This window comes from Gobio gobio (genome assembly GCF_949357685.1).
Source record: "Gobio gobio genome assembly, chromosome: 4".
NCBI lineage: Eukaryota > Metazoa > Chordata > Actinopteri > Cypriniformes > Gobionidae > Gobio > Gobio gobio.
In genome coordinates this window covers 45,972,606-45,989,096 of record NC_137100.1, presented here as the reverse complement: position 1 = coordinate 45,989,096, position 16,491 = coordinate 45,972,606, and the positions used below count along the sequence as shown (strand labels likewise).

General features: G+C 37.1%; 2 protein-coding genes and 1 long non-coding RNA gene across 6 annotated transcripts; all 3 read left to right on the top strand.

Moving 5' to 3' along the window:
* On the top strand, positions 1-547 carry LOC307125063. Its single transcript, XR_013816328.1, has 3 exons — positions 1-100; positions 205-258; positions 344-547. It is a non-coding gene; the product is annotated as an uncharacterized lncRNA (long non-coding RNA).
* A 549-nt stretch (positions 548-1,096) lies between these two features.
* LOC307125117 (uncharacterized protein) lies at positions 1,097-5,243 on the top strand. Of its 4 annotated transcripts, none has more exons than XM_079814747.1 (5): positions 1,097-1,484; positions 1,741-1,984; positions 2,066-2,232; positions 3,188-4,344; positions 4,456-5,243. In XM_079814747.1, the coding sequence occupies exons 2-5, from the start codon at positions 1,759-1,761 to the stop codon at positions 4,844-4,846; spliced, it is 1,941 nt and encodes a 646-aa protein (XP_079670873.1). In that variant the 5' UTR covers positions 1,097-1,484; positions 1,741-1,758; the 3' UTR covers positions 4,847-5,243. The 4 variants fall into 4 exon arrangements, with proteins under 4 accessions (XP_079670873.1, XP_079670874.1, XP_079670875.1 ...); XM_079814748.1 differs by having other exon boundaries at positions 1,099-1,439; XM_079814749.1 differs by having other exon boundaries at positions 1,101-1,315.
* Positions 5,244-5,490: 247 nt separating this feature from the next.
* Positions 5,491-12,087, top strand: dhfr (dihydrofolate reductase). The gene is made up of 6 exons (XM_079814232.1): positions 5,491-5,704; positions 6,520-6,569; positions 6,715-6,820; positions 6,919-7,045; positions 8,401-8,516; positions 11,839-12,087. The coding sequence occupies exons 1-6, from the start codon at positions 5,613-5,615 to the stop codon at positions 11,918-11,920; spliced, it is 573 nt and encodes a 190-aa protein (XP_079670358.1). The 5' UTR covers positions 5,491-5,612; the 3' UTR covers positions 11,921-12,087.
* The last annotated feature ends 4,404 nt before the right edge of the window (positions 12,088-16,491 follow it).

Here is a 16,491-nt window from a genome sequence, read left to right as displayed (position 1 = left end):
TTTCAGACACTGTACAGGGTCGGTTCCCAGATACTCCACGTAAGTTTCTAAGGGCTTCATTCCGGGAGAAGCTTAACGACGAACACAAAATGCTATTAAGGTACATATTTTCACAGTATATATCATAATAGTTTTTTTACAGTACATAGATAACTTTTAAGTTTGTGATGTATGATTTACATTAGTATGTTATATTACTCATAGGCAAGAGAAGAGGCACGTTACGGAGGGTACACACACTACAACATGTGAATAAAAGTGAGCACACAAATTCACCAACTTAGCTTTGTTTGTTCAGTTAACTGGCTTAGACTATATTGTAACATGTTCTCTCTTTCTACAGAATACAACGTTTGTGCAGTGTTCTTGGAGTAGGCCTACTGTCAGCAGTGTTTTTATTGGTCCTTTGCCTTTGTTTTGTTATTGTTTATATCTTGCTATTTCTGAGCCTTTTTGTGAAATTTTTTTTTAATAAATAATGCAATATATTCGATTTCCGATATGGTTTGTTTTTTTTTCTTATATGGTTATCTATTTTGGGATAGCAGATTAACTATTCTTTGGGTGTCCTGTAAGAATCATGTGTTATTCCTGTATAGGAGCCCTGCAGGATTCTTATAAGATTCTTGTAGGAGTCCAGTAGGATTCTTGCAGGAGTCCAGTAGGATTCTTGCAGGAGTCCAGTAGGATTCTTGCAGGAGTCCAGTAGGATTCTTGCAGGAGTCCAGTAGGATTCTTGTAGGAGTCCAGTAGGATTCTTGTAGGATTTCTACAAAAGTCCCACAGGAAAATGATCACGAAAATCCTGTGGGATCCTGCAGGAATGCATTGTGCAGGTCCTGCAGGATTTTTCCTTCAGGATTTCCTGCAGGATTTTTTTGTAAGGGGTAGGACATTGTATCATTGTATTTGGACCAAATTCAATGATTTGCCTTTTTTTTATGGTCCTGAGATTTCCACAGTGACATCGCTGAACACTGAAGAGAAAATATAGCATGATCCAAATAGCTTCCTTATCTTCTACTTTTTTGGTATATTTTGTTAAACGACTAGTGCGACACAATTGATCTCCAAATCACTAGGTGGCGTTCGTGTTACACGGAAGCACTGATTTGATGATTTCAAGTCAACTGTATTTTTCATCACTCGACGGGGATAGGGGAAATATATTTTTTACCTTCTGCAAACAACTCAGACAACTCTTTGCTTATACACAATTGTAAAATACACAAAACCTGTAAAAAAATACACGTTGTTGCTGGAGCAAGGAAAGTATTTAGACGTTTAGGGCAAAGGTCTGTCGTGTTGACATAAGGTACAGTAACGTTAGTTCATTCGTAAGTGACTACATTGTCAACGATTTCTCGTTTTTACAGCCTCAATAAAATCCTGTATGGACCATTCAAACTTATGGACTTGTGTTTAGACTGAAAATTAAGGTAATGTCTTTGCAAAGGATCACAAAACAGATCTTTAAACTGTTGGTAAGACCTTTTTTTTGTAAACTTAATTTACTATTCTTTAACACTTTTTTCAGTTTATGATCACCTGCTGTTTTAACTATTTACTTAGTTTGTATTTTGGTCGATTGTATATTTTAAAATAGGTTTTCTCTTATGAGTGTGAAACTCATTTAAAAAGAACTGCACCTTGAGCACAGATCTTAACAGGTGATGTGTGGGTCCGTAAGGCCATGCTTCATGTCATGATAAATGCATTTATTGTCTTTATCTATGTCAGTAACTGTCAGGGTCAAATATGCCTTTGTTCCGGCAACTCGAGCCCACACCGGATAGGGACGGTCAGAAGAAGAAAAAATGTAAGAATGAATGGGCTGAGGATGAGGAAAATCCTTCCACACTGATTGGCCTTTGTCTTCAAAGCCTAGCCGAGAACATGAAGGAGATGTGGGTGAAAGATTATGCCCAAAAATACATGGACCAGTATTTCTTCAGATACGTAATGGGTCCTTTCAGCTCATTACGTGAGTATTGCTAAAACTTGTACATGCGTAGATATGTGCCAGTGTTTATCAAGGGATTTATTTGATCTGTTTTTCTTTCAGCTTGCGAGTTGTTGGAAGAGCTGTTGTGCATCCTGTCCTCGCGTAATTTGTTGACACGTGCGGCCCTGCACCTCCTTCTCCTCCCGCAGCTAAGCTGTCTGTCCCTGGCATCTGCATGCAGTCTTGTCAATGCCAACCTCTGCTCTCTTATCCAGATACGCTGCCAGGTTAAACATTCTAACTTTTGTATATTTCATATTTGCACACAGTTTGCACAAACTGCTTGTAAGACTTCAGTGAACTTAATTTAAAGTTACCTTGATCATACAGCAAATACCAGATACGCCAGTTAGATCTGAATTTCCATCTGTGAATGAATAGCAATGCCTGCAAAGCAGCAATAGAATAGTGTTTTAAGTTTTAGGTAAGCTTTGGCAAATAATGTACTGCTGTTGTTGCATATCTTGTTTTCAGTCGGTTGCACAAAATATATCAGTCATTGTACTGTGGAAGCCATTCCTAATTGGTTAAATATGTGTAAGGAAGAAAAAAAATTCAGTTTGCAAATATTAAAATAACTTAATCACTGAATGCCGAACAATCTATAATGTCAGTGGGATGTTTTTCAACTTCAAATGTGACAAAGCAGATATTTTATTGGAATGTAAGTTCACTTAATGAAACGAAGGTTTTAGAATGTTTTATCATGTTAATATTAAATTATATTATGTAAAAAACTTTTATATAAATGTTATATAAAATTAGTTGCTGTATTTTTTCTGTTTGCAATTATTTTTATTGTATGCAACTCTTGTATTTTTGTAATTCAGTTTTTGCCATTAAGATAGGCACAGTTACATAAAACTATACTGATACTGAAAATAGTTGTGATGCTTATTATTTTTGTAGAAATCGGGATGCATTTCTGGATTTATTAATGAATAGAAATTTTTTAAAGAATAACATTTATTTGATTACTGTCACTTTTGATTAATTTAATGCTTCCTTACTGACCCCAATCTTTTGAATGGCAGAGTATATATTGTAAATAACATAATAAAATAGAACAAACCCTTATTTACCCGAACCAGAATGTTTGGGGAATGTAACACTAATAACATGCAAACAAATTGTCTTGCCTGTCAATACATGCACTCACTCACTTGTCTCTGTCTTGCACAGAATCTTCAGTCTCTGGATCTTAGTGGTGCACAGAATATATCTGCAGCAGTGCTGTGTGAGCTCCTGGGCAACCAATGTCGTCTCCGTTCCCTCTACTTGGCTGGAACTCTATGTGATCAGAGAGTGATATCGGTGGTTTGCCGCCAATGCCCCAAGCTGAAACACCTAGATGTGTCACGATGCCTTCACCTCACCCCTGCAGGCCTACTGCCTCTGGCTTACCAAGAACCCCTTGTCAAGAATGCAAACACCTTGAACAGTCTGCTTGCTTTAGATATCGGTTTAGCAGAAAATGAGAGCGTTGCAGTAGCTGCAGTTGCATTCCTCCTACTTAGCTTGCCCGGTCTTCAGAGGTTGGCAGTGGAGGGACTGGGGCAGGCTTGTGTTCTCATACAGAACAGACAGTTTGAGGTGACAGAGGAGTTCACTAGTCGAGAAGGTTTGCCACATCTTAAAGACATGTGGGCGAAGCGGACACAGGTAGAGCACTTGAAAGACAGCAGTTTACTGAGTGCAGATGGAGACGAGAGTTTTACTTTGGAAGGAAAAATAGATGAATGGTTATCATTAGAGAGACACAATGATGCTAGTGATACTGCAGAGATAAATGAATGGACAGGGACTTCAGGAGAGGGTTATGGAAATGATGGAGGTAGATGTAGGGATTGTAATGGAAGGGATAGTGTGACAACATCTCTCAAGGATGTACACGGACTGTCTCTGGATACTTTGGAGGCTGTAGGAAAGATCTGCCCTGACCTGCGTGTCCTGTCATTGGACTGTCTCCAGAGTAATGCTCGTCATAGTGCTGACAACTTCGAACAGGCAACAATGTTAGCCAGAGGACTTAGTAGGTTTTCGGGACAGCTACACTGTCTTTCTCTACAGTTTTCTGGTCTTATGTCTGATTTGGTTCCAGCCCTGAGAGCCTCAGGCTCACACCTGCTCTCGCTCACCTTGGAAGGGATCAGAGCTGATGGTCATACTCCTCTTCTGGAGCTCATCCATGCCTGTCCCAGACTCACCTCTCTCACTGTTCATTTAGACCCACCCAGCACTAATTTGGATGGAGATGATGATGCTGAGGAGGAGGGTGAAGACGAAGGCCTTCTTTCTAATCTGCCATGCCTTCCACACCTCTGCTCCTTAACACTAAAGTAAGCCAAATGTTGTCATTTCTTGCTAAACTTCATGCTGATGCTCTTTTCCCATTGAAATCAAATGTGCTATAAACTGCTTTCCATTCAGTGTTCTTTTTTCCCCAACAGTTTTTCATTGGATGAACGACAAATGAAGCCCACATTGTGTTGGAGGTCTCTTAAGGGAGTCCTGTGGGCACTGCTTAGGGGTGCTTCAGTCCTTCAGAAGCTCTCGCTAATTGCTGTTCCGTGTCGACTGGACCCTGTATTTAGACTTGTCCTGAACCATCCGGCCAAACCCGTTGGGGCCCTAGACAGTTCCCCACTGCACTGCCTTAGATCTGTTAGTCTGAACCGTTCAGATATCACTATGGAGACTGTAGTACATATTGTAAACACTTGTAGGCGCTTGTCCCATTTGGATTTGAATGGCTGCTGGGCAATGACTTTGAGCAATATCACAAAGTTACAATACAAAGCCAAAAGGAGGCGCCATACACTACAAGTAACATGGACATGAGCTGGGAAAAGGTCAAGCTGAGATAGAAAAATAGTTGTACTCTCAGTGTGTGATTATTCTATAAAACAGATATTCTAGGAAATATATGTATGAATATAATATGCATTTAATTTAGTAATACATATACATAATGAACATCAATTACAAATTCCATTAAAAAAAATTACCATGCACTGTTATATTTTTATAATTAGATTTATCGACTTGCCATCTATGCCATGCACTTTGTTATATTTTAATACTTTTGTTTTTATGCTAGGATAAGAACAAGGAAATACTTATAAAATGTTTCTGTTCTTATATCACAATCTGTTAATGTGGCTGGGAAATGTGTAATAAAATGCATTAAAATTTTATTTCGCAAAAAATAACGTGTGCCAATAAAATCGTATACTCTATTCATTTGTGTTGTGTTTATATATTTATTCACTGATAATTGTATCTTAAAATTGGAATAAAGGGTGTACATAAGCGCACCTTTCAGTCTTTGCAACCTTTCTTCAATGGGCTACTTTTCAACACGCATGTGGCAGGAAGAGCGACGCCGTCACAATAATAGAATAAGTTCATTGGACAATTTACTAGCGCCAACGTAGACCTACAGCAAATCAGTTTACGAGCGTCACGTAACGTCGTTCATATTTATGAGCAAAGCGTTCTACGTAGTACGTAGTACGTAGTACGTACTCAATCGTAAATTCGCTGGCGGGAGAAAACAAGACGTTACTAGCTGAAGTTTGATTTGTTATTTACATTCAGGACAGTTATGTCTCGAATACTCAGCTGTATTGTAGCAGTTTGTCCAGATATGGGAATAGGGAAAAATGGAAATCTACCATGGCATCCAATAAGACTAAGGTGAGCGAGAAGCAGCTCGTTTTTGTTGCTAACTCATGTTCTGGTATATTGAATGATGTATGTGTGTGTTACAGTTTTATGAATGAATTTTCAGAAATAAATACAATGATAATGAATACAAAATCATTAAGACATAATGGCAGAAGCAAGAATATTAGCTGGATAGAACATTTTATGATTTCACAGTTCTTTAGTTAGAGTTTGACCTTTGTCCTGCAGAAAAAAACACCTGACTTATGCTGCTTTCACGTGCTCTCGGAATTATCGTAAATACGAGTTTCCTAGGTAAAAATTGCACATGAACGCACTCCACTTTCGAAATTTTAATGGGATGAGCTCGTAATCTCGACTTCAGAAATGGGAATTATCAAATGGCACGTGAAGGCAGCATTAGTCCTAACCTTAAAGGGATAGTTTACGTTACCCCAAAATGAAAATTGTCATTTACTGACTCTCAAGTTGTTCCAAACCTGTATGAGTTTCTTTCTTCTGTTGAACATAAAATAAGATATTTTGAAGAATGTTGGTAAACAAACCGTTGACTGTATTGACTTCCATAGTAAAAAAAAAAATACAATGGCTACCATCAATTAAATACCTGATTTATTCCTAGCTTTTAAAGGGATAGTTCACCCCAGTCAGAATTGTCATCATTTACTCACTCTCAAGTTTCTTTCTTCGGTTGAACATTAAAGAAGATATTTTGAAGAATGTTTAAATTTTCATTTTTGGGTAAACTATCACTTTAACACAAAGCAAGAGCCTCAAAATATACCCCAACCATTAGCTTTGATTCTTCTTTCTTATATTTTTAGTAATGAATTCAAGCACTTTCAGAAGATGACCATGACCCCTTCAGTTGAGGGTAATAATATGCTGTCATATTTGTCATGCCTATAACATTCTTTTTTGTGTGTCATAATTGATTTGTTTGTGCTGAAATGAGTCAAATCTTTAACCAAAACTCTGTATTGTTGTCTTTTGCATTCACTCTGTGTGTCATTTGACAGGTAAAAAAAATGTGGTCATCATGGGCAGAAAGACATGGTTCTCTATTCCTGCACAAAACAGACCCCTAAAGAACAGAATCAACGTAGTTCTCAGCAGAGAGCTCAAGTAATCTAAATGCTTGCACTTTATTTCACCTTACAGTAGACCGTTATGCCACACATACGTTTTTAAATGTTTCCTATTTTCTATCACTCACTGCACAGGACAGCCCCAGAGGGAGCTCACTACCTTGCTTCAGACTTGAGTTCAGCTCTCCAACTGTTAGACAGCTCTGAGCTCGAAAAACAAGTGGACCAGGTTTGGATAATTGGCGGCAGCGCTCTGTACAAGGTTGGTAAAATGATATAAGTCAGCATCTCTATTGAGAAACATCGAAAATTGTAATAAAAGTATAAACATAAGCTCAATATGCATCAAATCCTTTACAACAGTCATTAGTTATGTTTCCATCCACCTATTTTTATGCACATTTTGGGATATCGCATAAAAAAAATATGCACATAAATTCAAAAAATTTACATAAAAACGCATGCAATCAGTTGAGGCAGATTCATTTTTTTTATCTGATAAGAAGTGCATAACCTACAATGGAAACACATTTATGAAATAAATCCCTCGATGCGCAGCAAAAAAAACCATATGATTTGCCTCAACAGTGGATGTGACTGGATAACTGGTCCAACCAGCAGAACAATTTCATCGCACAGCATCTCAAATGTTGGTTTGGTTATTCTGAAATGCCTGAGCCAAAGTCTGCCATCGGATTGATTTGGTTTAATTCCCTCCCAGAAGCGTCTCACATGATTGCGTTCCCAAACACCAGGCATCAGATCGCATGACATGATTGCGTTTCATCATTTTATTGGTTATGAAAAAAGAGCCACAGTGGCTTCCCTGATTGCAGCAACTTCCATTTTTATTACAGATATTTTGCACCAATTTCCCAGAAAGTGACAATTTTGTTCTCTTGAACACATGGGATGGAAACACTCTTTTGTTCGCTAATGTTTTATGCAACATTTCAATTTTGCGCTTAAGTTAAATTTGCAACTTTAGATGGAAACATAGCTACTGACTCCTGTATTTGCACAGTAGTTTTACAATGGTCTTGTTACCATTTTACTAATGAACATGGTAAACCTATGTATAAACATGGAAGTATAATGGAATTCATCTGCAAGTACTGCAATATTTTTTAATGTAGAGTATAGTTATAGAATTGTATGGCTTTTGATCAGTTCTATGTGTTTGTATGCACATTCTACATTGATTTCTTCCTTTCTACATACATTAAAATATTATTCTTTTTTTAATCTAGGTTTTAAAATTTAGGTCTGCCTTCACTTTTCCCATCATGCAACCGATTTCCTCTCATTTAATGAAATGTATTTTTATTTGTTTTGTAAAGTAATATATTTCCTAATTTGAGGGTAAAATTAGCTGTTTCACCAGTTGTACTGTATGCGTGCAACAATATACTTTATACACCCACCTATACAACGTTATATCTCAGTAATAGCTCAGCGTAGTCCAGGTCTCTGTATAATCAGTTGTTATGGAAACTGCCTCAAGGCAAAATGTACAAAAGACTCCCTTCCTTCATACTCCTTCCTCCTCATTCTGTTAATATCTTGTAGAATGTAATCATAATACACTGCTTGTGAATGTTGTGCTGTGTTCTTTAGGAGGTGATGGAGCGCTCTGGTCCCAGGCGTCTTTTTGTAACACGGGTCCTCAAGCAGTTTGACTGTGACACATTTATACCCGATATTAACATGGACAAGTACAAGCTCCTGCCTGAGTGAGTGCTTACACATTTTTTTGAATGCTTACATTGAGGTCTATGATACATGGAGAGAGGTTAGCATTGCAGTTCATCACAAAGGCAGTTGCTTAGCTCAAACATTTTTGGAGCCAATCACCTAAGCCATAAATGTCATGTGACTAATTGCTCTAGAGCTGCTTTGAAGTTTAATTAGCAATTGTTCTGTTATGCTGTGATGTCAAGGACAGCAGGCAAGAAAAAAATATGCCGAACACAACCATTCAAGAGTTTGGGGTCAGTAAGGCTGTTGTTGTTTTTTAATCAATAGAAATTAATACTTTTATTCAGCAAGGATGCATTAAATTAATAAAAAGTCACGGTAAAGACATTTATAATGATTTATAATGAATTATAATGCCTTTCTTTTAACCTTTCTATTAATCAAAGAATCCTGAAAAAAGTAAATTATCACAGTTACTACTAAATTAATAAAGCAGCAGAACTGTTTTCAACATTAATAATAATTTTAAATGTTTCTTGAACACCAAATAAGCATATTAGAATGATTTCTGAAGGATCATGCGCCACTGAAGACTGGATTAAAGATGCTGAAAATTCAGCTTTCCAATCACAGGAATAAATTACATTTTAAAACATATAATTTATAATAGAAAACAGATATTTTAAATTGTAATAATATTTCACAATATTACTTTAACTGTATTTTTGAGCAAATAAATGCTGCCTTGGTAAACATAAAATACTTTTTTCAACATTTCAAAAAATCATACTGACCCCAAACTTTTGTATAGCTTTTAAGAGTATGGCGCTTTTTTCTTGCGCATGGCATTTCAGAACGCGGGAGTACTGGCACTTTTTTACCACCTCGAGCACTGTTGCAAACAATTTGTCATAATATCCTCCTGGGACCCAGAAAAAAAAGTGTTTTGAATTTAGTATTTTTTCATGTCATTACATTGTTTAGAGCATAAGAAACAAATGGGGAAAAAAAACTTTTTTGAAAAATTACATTTTATTCATATGTTATGATATGTCCTCTGTAGTTGACACCAGGACTCGGTTGTTTAAAAAATAAAAGTATCAAGATGCATGTTGACTAAATTCAAGCATTAAAGAGAAAACATTCACATTCATTACACATTCATTTCCCACATATAATTGAATGAGGAAAGGAAAAACTAAAGAAAACAGCAACAATAGACTAGCATGTTGACTACTTGAACATAAATTTTGCTCTCCTTTCTTTCTGGCCAGCAAATTTCTCAATGACTCTCTGATCAAAGTCAGTCATCAAAGTAGTGTCATGACGTTTGCATTGTTCAGTTAGATATTTGAGGTCTCTTACCCCCGTTGTTGTCCACAAAACTTCAGTACCGAAACTTTGAAATAAAAGACAGGGAAAGCAATAAAGGGCATTGCTAACAACACATCCAGCCAGCCACCTACGTTTCTCATAACAAGCACGTGAAGCTCCGAGTGCAGCTTCATCCTCTGTCACTGGCCTGCTGCTGGATTTGTAAATCGCGTTGGTCCGGGATCCTTTATCCTTTTTTTTCTTCCAGCGAACGCCTTGTGAAAGAATTTGGTTTAACTGCTGCCATCTCTACGAAAGTGATCATCCATTCCTAACAAGGTTTTGGCGGAGTCGGAGTGATTGTGTCGCCCACGCACTTTCGCTTTAGTTGCCAAGAACGGAAAGTTGAATGACAGGTGACGAGAACCAATCAGATTGGATAAAATGACACGATCCAATTCTGATTCGCCAGGGACGCAGCGACCTGCATCCGGAGGAGGATCTTTAAGAAACCAATTCAGAGACCAGCTTCAGGTCAAATGCTGCCCGTAGATTTTTGGACTCCATAGACATCCATTTGTCCGGCGTCCCTCGCGCATGAAACCGCATGAAACATATTGAAGAACATATAAAATAGTAAACCGATCAAACTCTTACTAACAGCCGGCACATCGTATGAGTAAACAATTTTATTTTTATTTAATTTTTATATCATTTTTGTATACATGTATATTTCTGGAATTTTGATGGGGGCGGCGCCCCAGCGCCCTCTATTGACCAGCCGCCACTGACACTAATTTGCATATTAATGTGTTCTTGGTGCAACATGCAATGAAACAATAAGTGTAATAATGGGAGTAATAATTGGCATCATTTTCATAATATCTAATATTTCATATGAATATTGATATGTAATTTCTTTCCCTATTCACTTATGTCTCCAAAATGCCTGATAAACATGATTTAAGTCCTGGTGTCCACTACAGTGGACAGACATGTATGAAATCAATGCCCTGTTTTGTAACAGAAAGTCATATTTTGATTAGAAACCCCATAACATTTTCCTGAGATGTTGATTTATAACAAACAATTTGAAAATGTATCTGATTTAAATTATGATGAAAAAAATTATCATATTTCCATAAGAGTGCTTAACATTAATGTAAATCGTTTTTAATGACCAAGAAGAAGTTGTTGTCCTGGTGAAACCTCCAAACATTTGGTATCTCTGCAAAGCCCCGAATGTGCTCTTTACAGGACATCCACTGTGACATGTATGATTTCAGAGAAATTCCCTAAAATATAATGTCCACTACAGTGGACAAAAGTCTATTCGTGGGTCCCAGGAGGATATGATTTTTAGGGGCGATATTAAAATTCCATTAGTTAAACTTCAAAAGGCAATTTTCTAAGGCTAAAACTGCACTGTTTGAAACACTTTCATTTATAAAGTACAACCTTTTTATACATATGTTTAGGGGTATTTGTCTGATCCTATCCTTAAATAAAGTTAATGGATTTATTGGCACTGGAACAGAAATATGCTGTATTGTGTATCCAAAGAGAATAGTGAAGAGAGTTCATCAATGAGAAAAGGCTCTCTTGTTATGTAAAAATGGCATCTAGCATCAAAGGTGGACCGCACCAAATGTCACATTTCTCAGGCTCACCGTAAGCATTTAAAGAGAAGTTAAATCCACACAGGATGTTAATTGTTGTCGCTTCATCTGACAAAGAGCAACATGGATTTTGTTATTTGAGTTCTCAAATTGATTTGATAATTTCTAGCAGTTAATTGGAAGTTAACAAGAATCTATACCATCCAAGTGGATGAAAGTGGTGTATTTATGAAAGTACAAGTTAGAATCTGTCTGTCTGAAAGGCTATGTTGTGCATGTTGTGTCTGTATTATGTTTTATATTAAAGGTTTTCTTTCCTGAAGTTCTTATTTGCAATACATGCTTGTAAAATCAGTCCTGACATAACAAGGTGGTAATGTCTTATTCCTACTTCTGTTTCTCTTTCTTGTTTCCTTCTGGTCAGATTCCTGGGTGTGCCTGCCGGTTTACAGGAGGAGAATGGTCTTCAGTATGTGTTTGAAGTCTATGAGAGCACCAACCACTAAGAAGATGATCTTTTAATTAGTGGACGTGGGCTCTGACATGTTGCGTGATGCAGTTTTTATTTAAATTAGGCGTGAGTCATTTCCTGACCCCCATCATCACTTCATATCTCTGTGTCTACTTTCCTTATTATTTACAAATCTCAATTAAAAGATATGTTACTTACATTATTTTTTGTTGTTGTTTCAATTGTTGTCTGCAATTTCATATACAGTACAAAGTGGAAAGTAGACAGAAAATCATGGGAAGAAAGAGGGTGGGTAAAGGGGTAAAGTCAGCCAGATTCATAGTTCAACATGTCAACAACTGCTAGGTCTCTGCTGATTTGTGGCCTTTTCCTAATGATTTATATGGAGTTGGACAATGTAACTGAAACACCTGGTTTTAGACCACAATAGATTATTAGTATGGTGTATGGCAGGGTTCCTCAAACCCGGTCCTGTAGGACCACTGCCATGCAGAGTTTAGTTCCAACCAAACAAACCTGAACAAGTTGGTCAAGGCAGGGTTTCCGCGGGGTCTTAAAAGGTCTAAAATTTCAAAATCAAAATGTTAGGCCTTATAAAGTCTTAAATTCGCTTATGTATTGAGTTCTAAGTCTCAAATAATCTTAAACAGGTCTTAATTAGGGGTGTGCACGAATATTCGAACTGTAATTAATATTCGAAAAATAAAAATACTATTATAATTTTGCTTTGCTGGCCGTAAATGCAGTGAGTCCATGATAAATCCCACTAAAAATTGCAGTTATATTGCATGTTAAGTTGATTGTATTTGATCACATAATGTTGTCTTCTGCCTCGCGATGTTTGGAATTGCATAAACAATATAAACGTGATAACTATACCGATTCTGCACATGTGTATATTGTTTAATATTTTAACTGAAAGAAAACGATATCAGAAATGGTGAAGACAACTTGATGAATAAAAAAGAAACGTCTTTCTCATTTTCGCAAAAAACGTCATTTAAATAAAAAATGTTTTGTTGTTTTATGAGCCCAAATATTCGAATAGGCTACAATAGTTTTGAAAAATGCCCATCCCTAGTCTTAATTTTCCTATGTCCATGTAACGCTACCTATAATGCGAAATGCTCCCACAGCGCTTTAGAATGTGTGTGTGTGTGCGTGTGTTTTTTATTTCGGGGTGTTGTAGAAGCTTATTGCCCTTGAACGTTCAAGTACACATATAATTATGCCTATATCCATATTGGTGGTTATGTCTTGAGTGAACAAGATTGGGAGACGTGTGTCAGTGTTGAATCTGCTCATTAGGTCTTAAAGTGAAAGCAATCTAGTATAGCATATACCCGCTCATGTCTGTGTCATTCATGTTAATCAAACAACAACAACAACGGGGAACAGTACTTAAACTTAAAGCACTGTTTGTATTTATAACTTTGTTTTATTTATTTGTCCTATTCTGCCCTACAAAGGCAAAAGACCGTAACTCGCTAGTGTGGGGAACTGAGAAAAATTACTTTAAAGATTTAAGTTGCCTAGGCAAATTATTATAGGTAGGACACTGGAAATCTGGCAATTAGATATTTTAGTAATGAAAATGATCTAGTTAGCTCGAACTTGACCCCTATTTTGAAGTTACTGTACTCTGCCTTTGTATTGTCTGCAAAATGTCACCAAGGCAAATGGCAGTAACTTCCAAATTATCAATATTTGGTTGATGATCACCATTTACAAAATCATTATAGTAACACCTGTATAAAATCTAGTGACCATGGCATTTATTTTGGATGATTTACAATAGACCCTTTTCACAGATCGTGATGACGCGTTTTAACGGTCATCAATATCGTAAATCCTGCAACGTTTTTTTGTAATTTCATTTTTAAAAAAGTATGTACATTTATTACACTAATACTTTTGTATTTTATTACTTTTGCATCAAATTACAAACAAACAAGTTACCGCTGCTGTGAGGGTTTATGGGAGTGATATTTCTCTCTTTTGACTGCCGTCATCAATCCTACTCTATTTGTTCCCTCTTTTTGAAAGTTGTGAAATCACTATTGTGGACTTTTTCTTTTGCTATTTGAGCAAATGGGCACACAAAAAAATATTTAATGTATACTCTCATTCACGAGTAGCATCTGCCTGCACAACCGGAGGCTGCATTATCAGGAACGCAGTCCTAGGACCGCATTTCTAGGACCCTAGGTTTTTATTGACAACGCCACCTAGCGAATTAGAGGACCAGCAAAGATGGATGAAGATCAGAGTGTGAGTATCACATGTGAATCAGTTTTTATTTTAACATTAAAAACAATCGTGACGCATTTAATTAGAAAGTTAACGTAGCCGATGGGATCGTGATTTGCTAAATAGTCTTGAATGCATAGCAGCTATCATACGTATAATAGATAGTGTTGTAAATGAATTGTTAGCACGTTCGTTTAACTAAACTTGCATGAAAGCTTGTGTTGACTTAGTGACAGCACAATTGTGTCTTAAGACAACTGTATGTTCGTTGTGAAAGCTTGTTAGTTACTCGTTGCTTTTTTCTTCATTTTAAGTAAGTTAAAATAATCGTAATGTTTTAGCTGTCACGTGCTCACAGTCAGCCTGATTAACGTTACCACATAAATACATGACATGTTATGAGTACGTCTCTTCTTTTTGGCATGGTTTTATAATGTTGATTGAGACATGACGTTTTTATAGTCAGGCATAACAGAGGCCATCATAATAATTGACTGTTAAAATACCACGTGTTAGATTGTGTCATGTATTGTGTACTGTACTCTATATGAAGTGCTTTCAAGGACACAGCTCAGGGCAGGCAGAAGTATGACAAAAGATGAATTAATTGGTCAAGTCCTAGACTTAGCCCTAATTAATGTCTATTTATTTATATAAAATGAACTTGTTGAAAAGAAGGGAGAGCATCCAGTTGGTAGGTAGTGCTGCTGCATACATAACAATGTGTGCTTTAAATATTTAAAGGACAGGAAAAGTCATATTATAGTAGAAATAACATGTTATTTCTATTCAGATTTCTTGCATCTTTCTCTATTATTTTTTTATTCTCGGTTCAGATGCGCTTTAGTAACATGAATGTTTCAAGAACCTGTTCACCCAAATCTTTGAACAGTATGCAATAACAGTAATATGAACATTATTTGGTATGAAGATTGAAATAATTTTGTATTGTATATAATGTGTGTGCTCTGTGGTGACTAAGATTTGAAAAATTAAAATTTGAAATTAAAAATTAGAGAGTTGAACAAGTTCAACTCAATGTTCCTTATTTCATTAACTTCTCTATCTTTCTCTCTCTTAGGAGTCAGTGAAGATGTTGTCCATGAAGTTCTTCCTATGTGGTTCACGTCATGAACAAATTTGTTTTTGTGTGTGTTCAAATTCAACTGTTGCAATATATTATTTGATCAAATGTACACAATCTTAAATCTACCCCCAGAGTCATCCTTGTGTATTTTTCTCTGTACTTGAAAATGTGATTGACTGAAAAGGCTATACCATTCCTTGTTTATTTTACTTGATGAGTTATTAAATTATGCAACTTGGACCCAATAATTACTCAACATTCCTAGAAACCAGATTTAATTGCAATAAAGAAAGCAGTATTTGGGTGTAATAAACTTTTAAAAACCTCTTTTAAAAAAAAGGGTTAAAATACTGCCTTGGTGGCACTTGTTTCGGATCTCCAAAACTAGGGTCCTGGAAATGCGTTCCTGGGATTGCGGTTCTCCGATTCGGTAGGTGGCGCTGTCACACAAAAAAATAGGGTCCTAGAAATGCAGTCCTGAAAGTGCAGCCTCCGGTATTGCAGACGGATAATGTTGTCATTCACCGCTATAATATTTAACGTCTCGGTTATGTATGTAACCTTGGTTCCCTGAGTATCACTGCAAACCATCGCTATGGGAACCGTTCTCGGTGACCAATGTCTGAAGCCCTTATACCATCACGGCAATTTATTGGCTAATGACGATTAGCGGCGCCTTAGAATATACGTCATGTATGCTTATATGCGTGCGCTAGGCGTCATCTCCTCAGATTAATGACGAAGGACGCTACTACTCGAAGAATGGAGTGGCCTGGAGTACTCAGGGAACCAAGGTTACATACGTAACCGAGACGTTCCCTTTCATAGGTTCTCTCGACACTGTGAACCGTCACTATGGGAACGATAATATCATAACGCCTTCACATACCTGAGAGTAACTGGAAGACCGTGGAAAGCGTCCGCTCAAGCAGATAAAACCTGGGAGCCAGGAGCCATCTTCACGTCCAGGCTATAGAACTTGACGAAGGTGTTTGGAGAGGACCATCCTGCCGCAACACAAATATCTTCCAAAGAAGAGCCTTTAAAGAGAGCCTGAGAAGACGGCGTTCCTCTGGTTGAATGAGCGTGTACCCCTAGAGGCGAAGTGAGCCCACGCGCCTCGTAGGCCGCTGAAATAGCCTCAACTACCCAGCGAGACATTCTCTGCTTGGTGACGGCTGCTCCTTTGTTTTTACCGCCAAAGCATACAAACAACTGCTCTGATCTACGCCACTGGGCTGTACGGTCAACGTAGATCTTTAATGCCC

Bases quoted from the DNA above. Each gene is read 5' to 3' on its own strand.
- LOC307125117 (XM_079814747.1), top strand. From the start codon at position 1,759: ATGCCTTTGTTCCGGCAACTCGAGCCCACACCGGATAGGGACGGTCAG. The intron at 1,985-2,065 runs GTGAGTATTGCT...TTTTTCTTTCAG, and splicing joins GGGTCCTTTCAGCTCATTAC to CTTGCGAGTTGTTGGAAGAG. The intron at 2,233-3,187 runs GTTAAACATTCT...TGTCTTGCACAG, and splicing joins TTATCCAGATACGCTGCCAG to AATCTTCAGTCTCTGGATCT.
- dhfr (XM_079814232.1), top strand. From the start codon at position 5,613: ATGTCTCGAATACTCAGCTGTATTGTAGCAGTTTGTCCAGATATGGGA. The intron at 6,570-6,714 runs GTAATAATATGC...GTCATTTGACAG, and splicing joins CATGACCCCTTCAGTTGAGG to GTAAAAAAAATGTGGTCATC. The intron at 6,821-6,918 runs GTAATCTAAATG...CTCACTGCACAG, and splicing joins GTTCTCAGCAGAGAGCTCAA to GACAGCCCCAGAGGGAGCTC.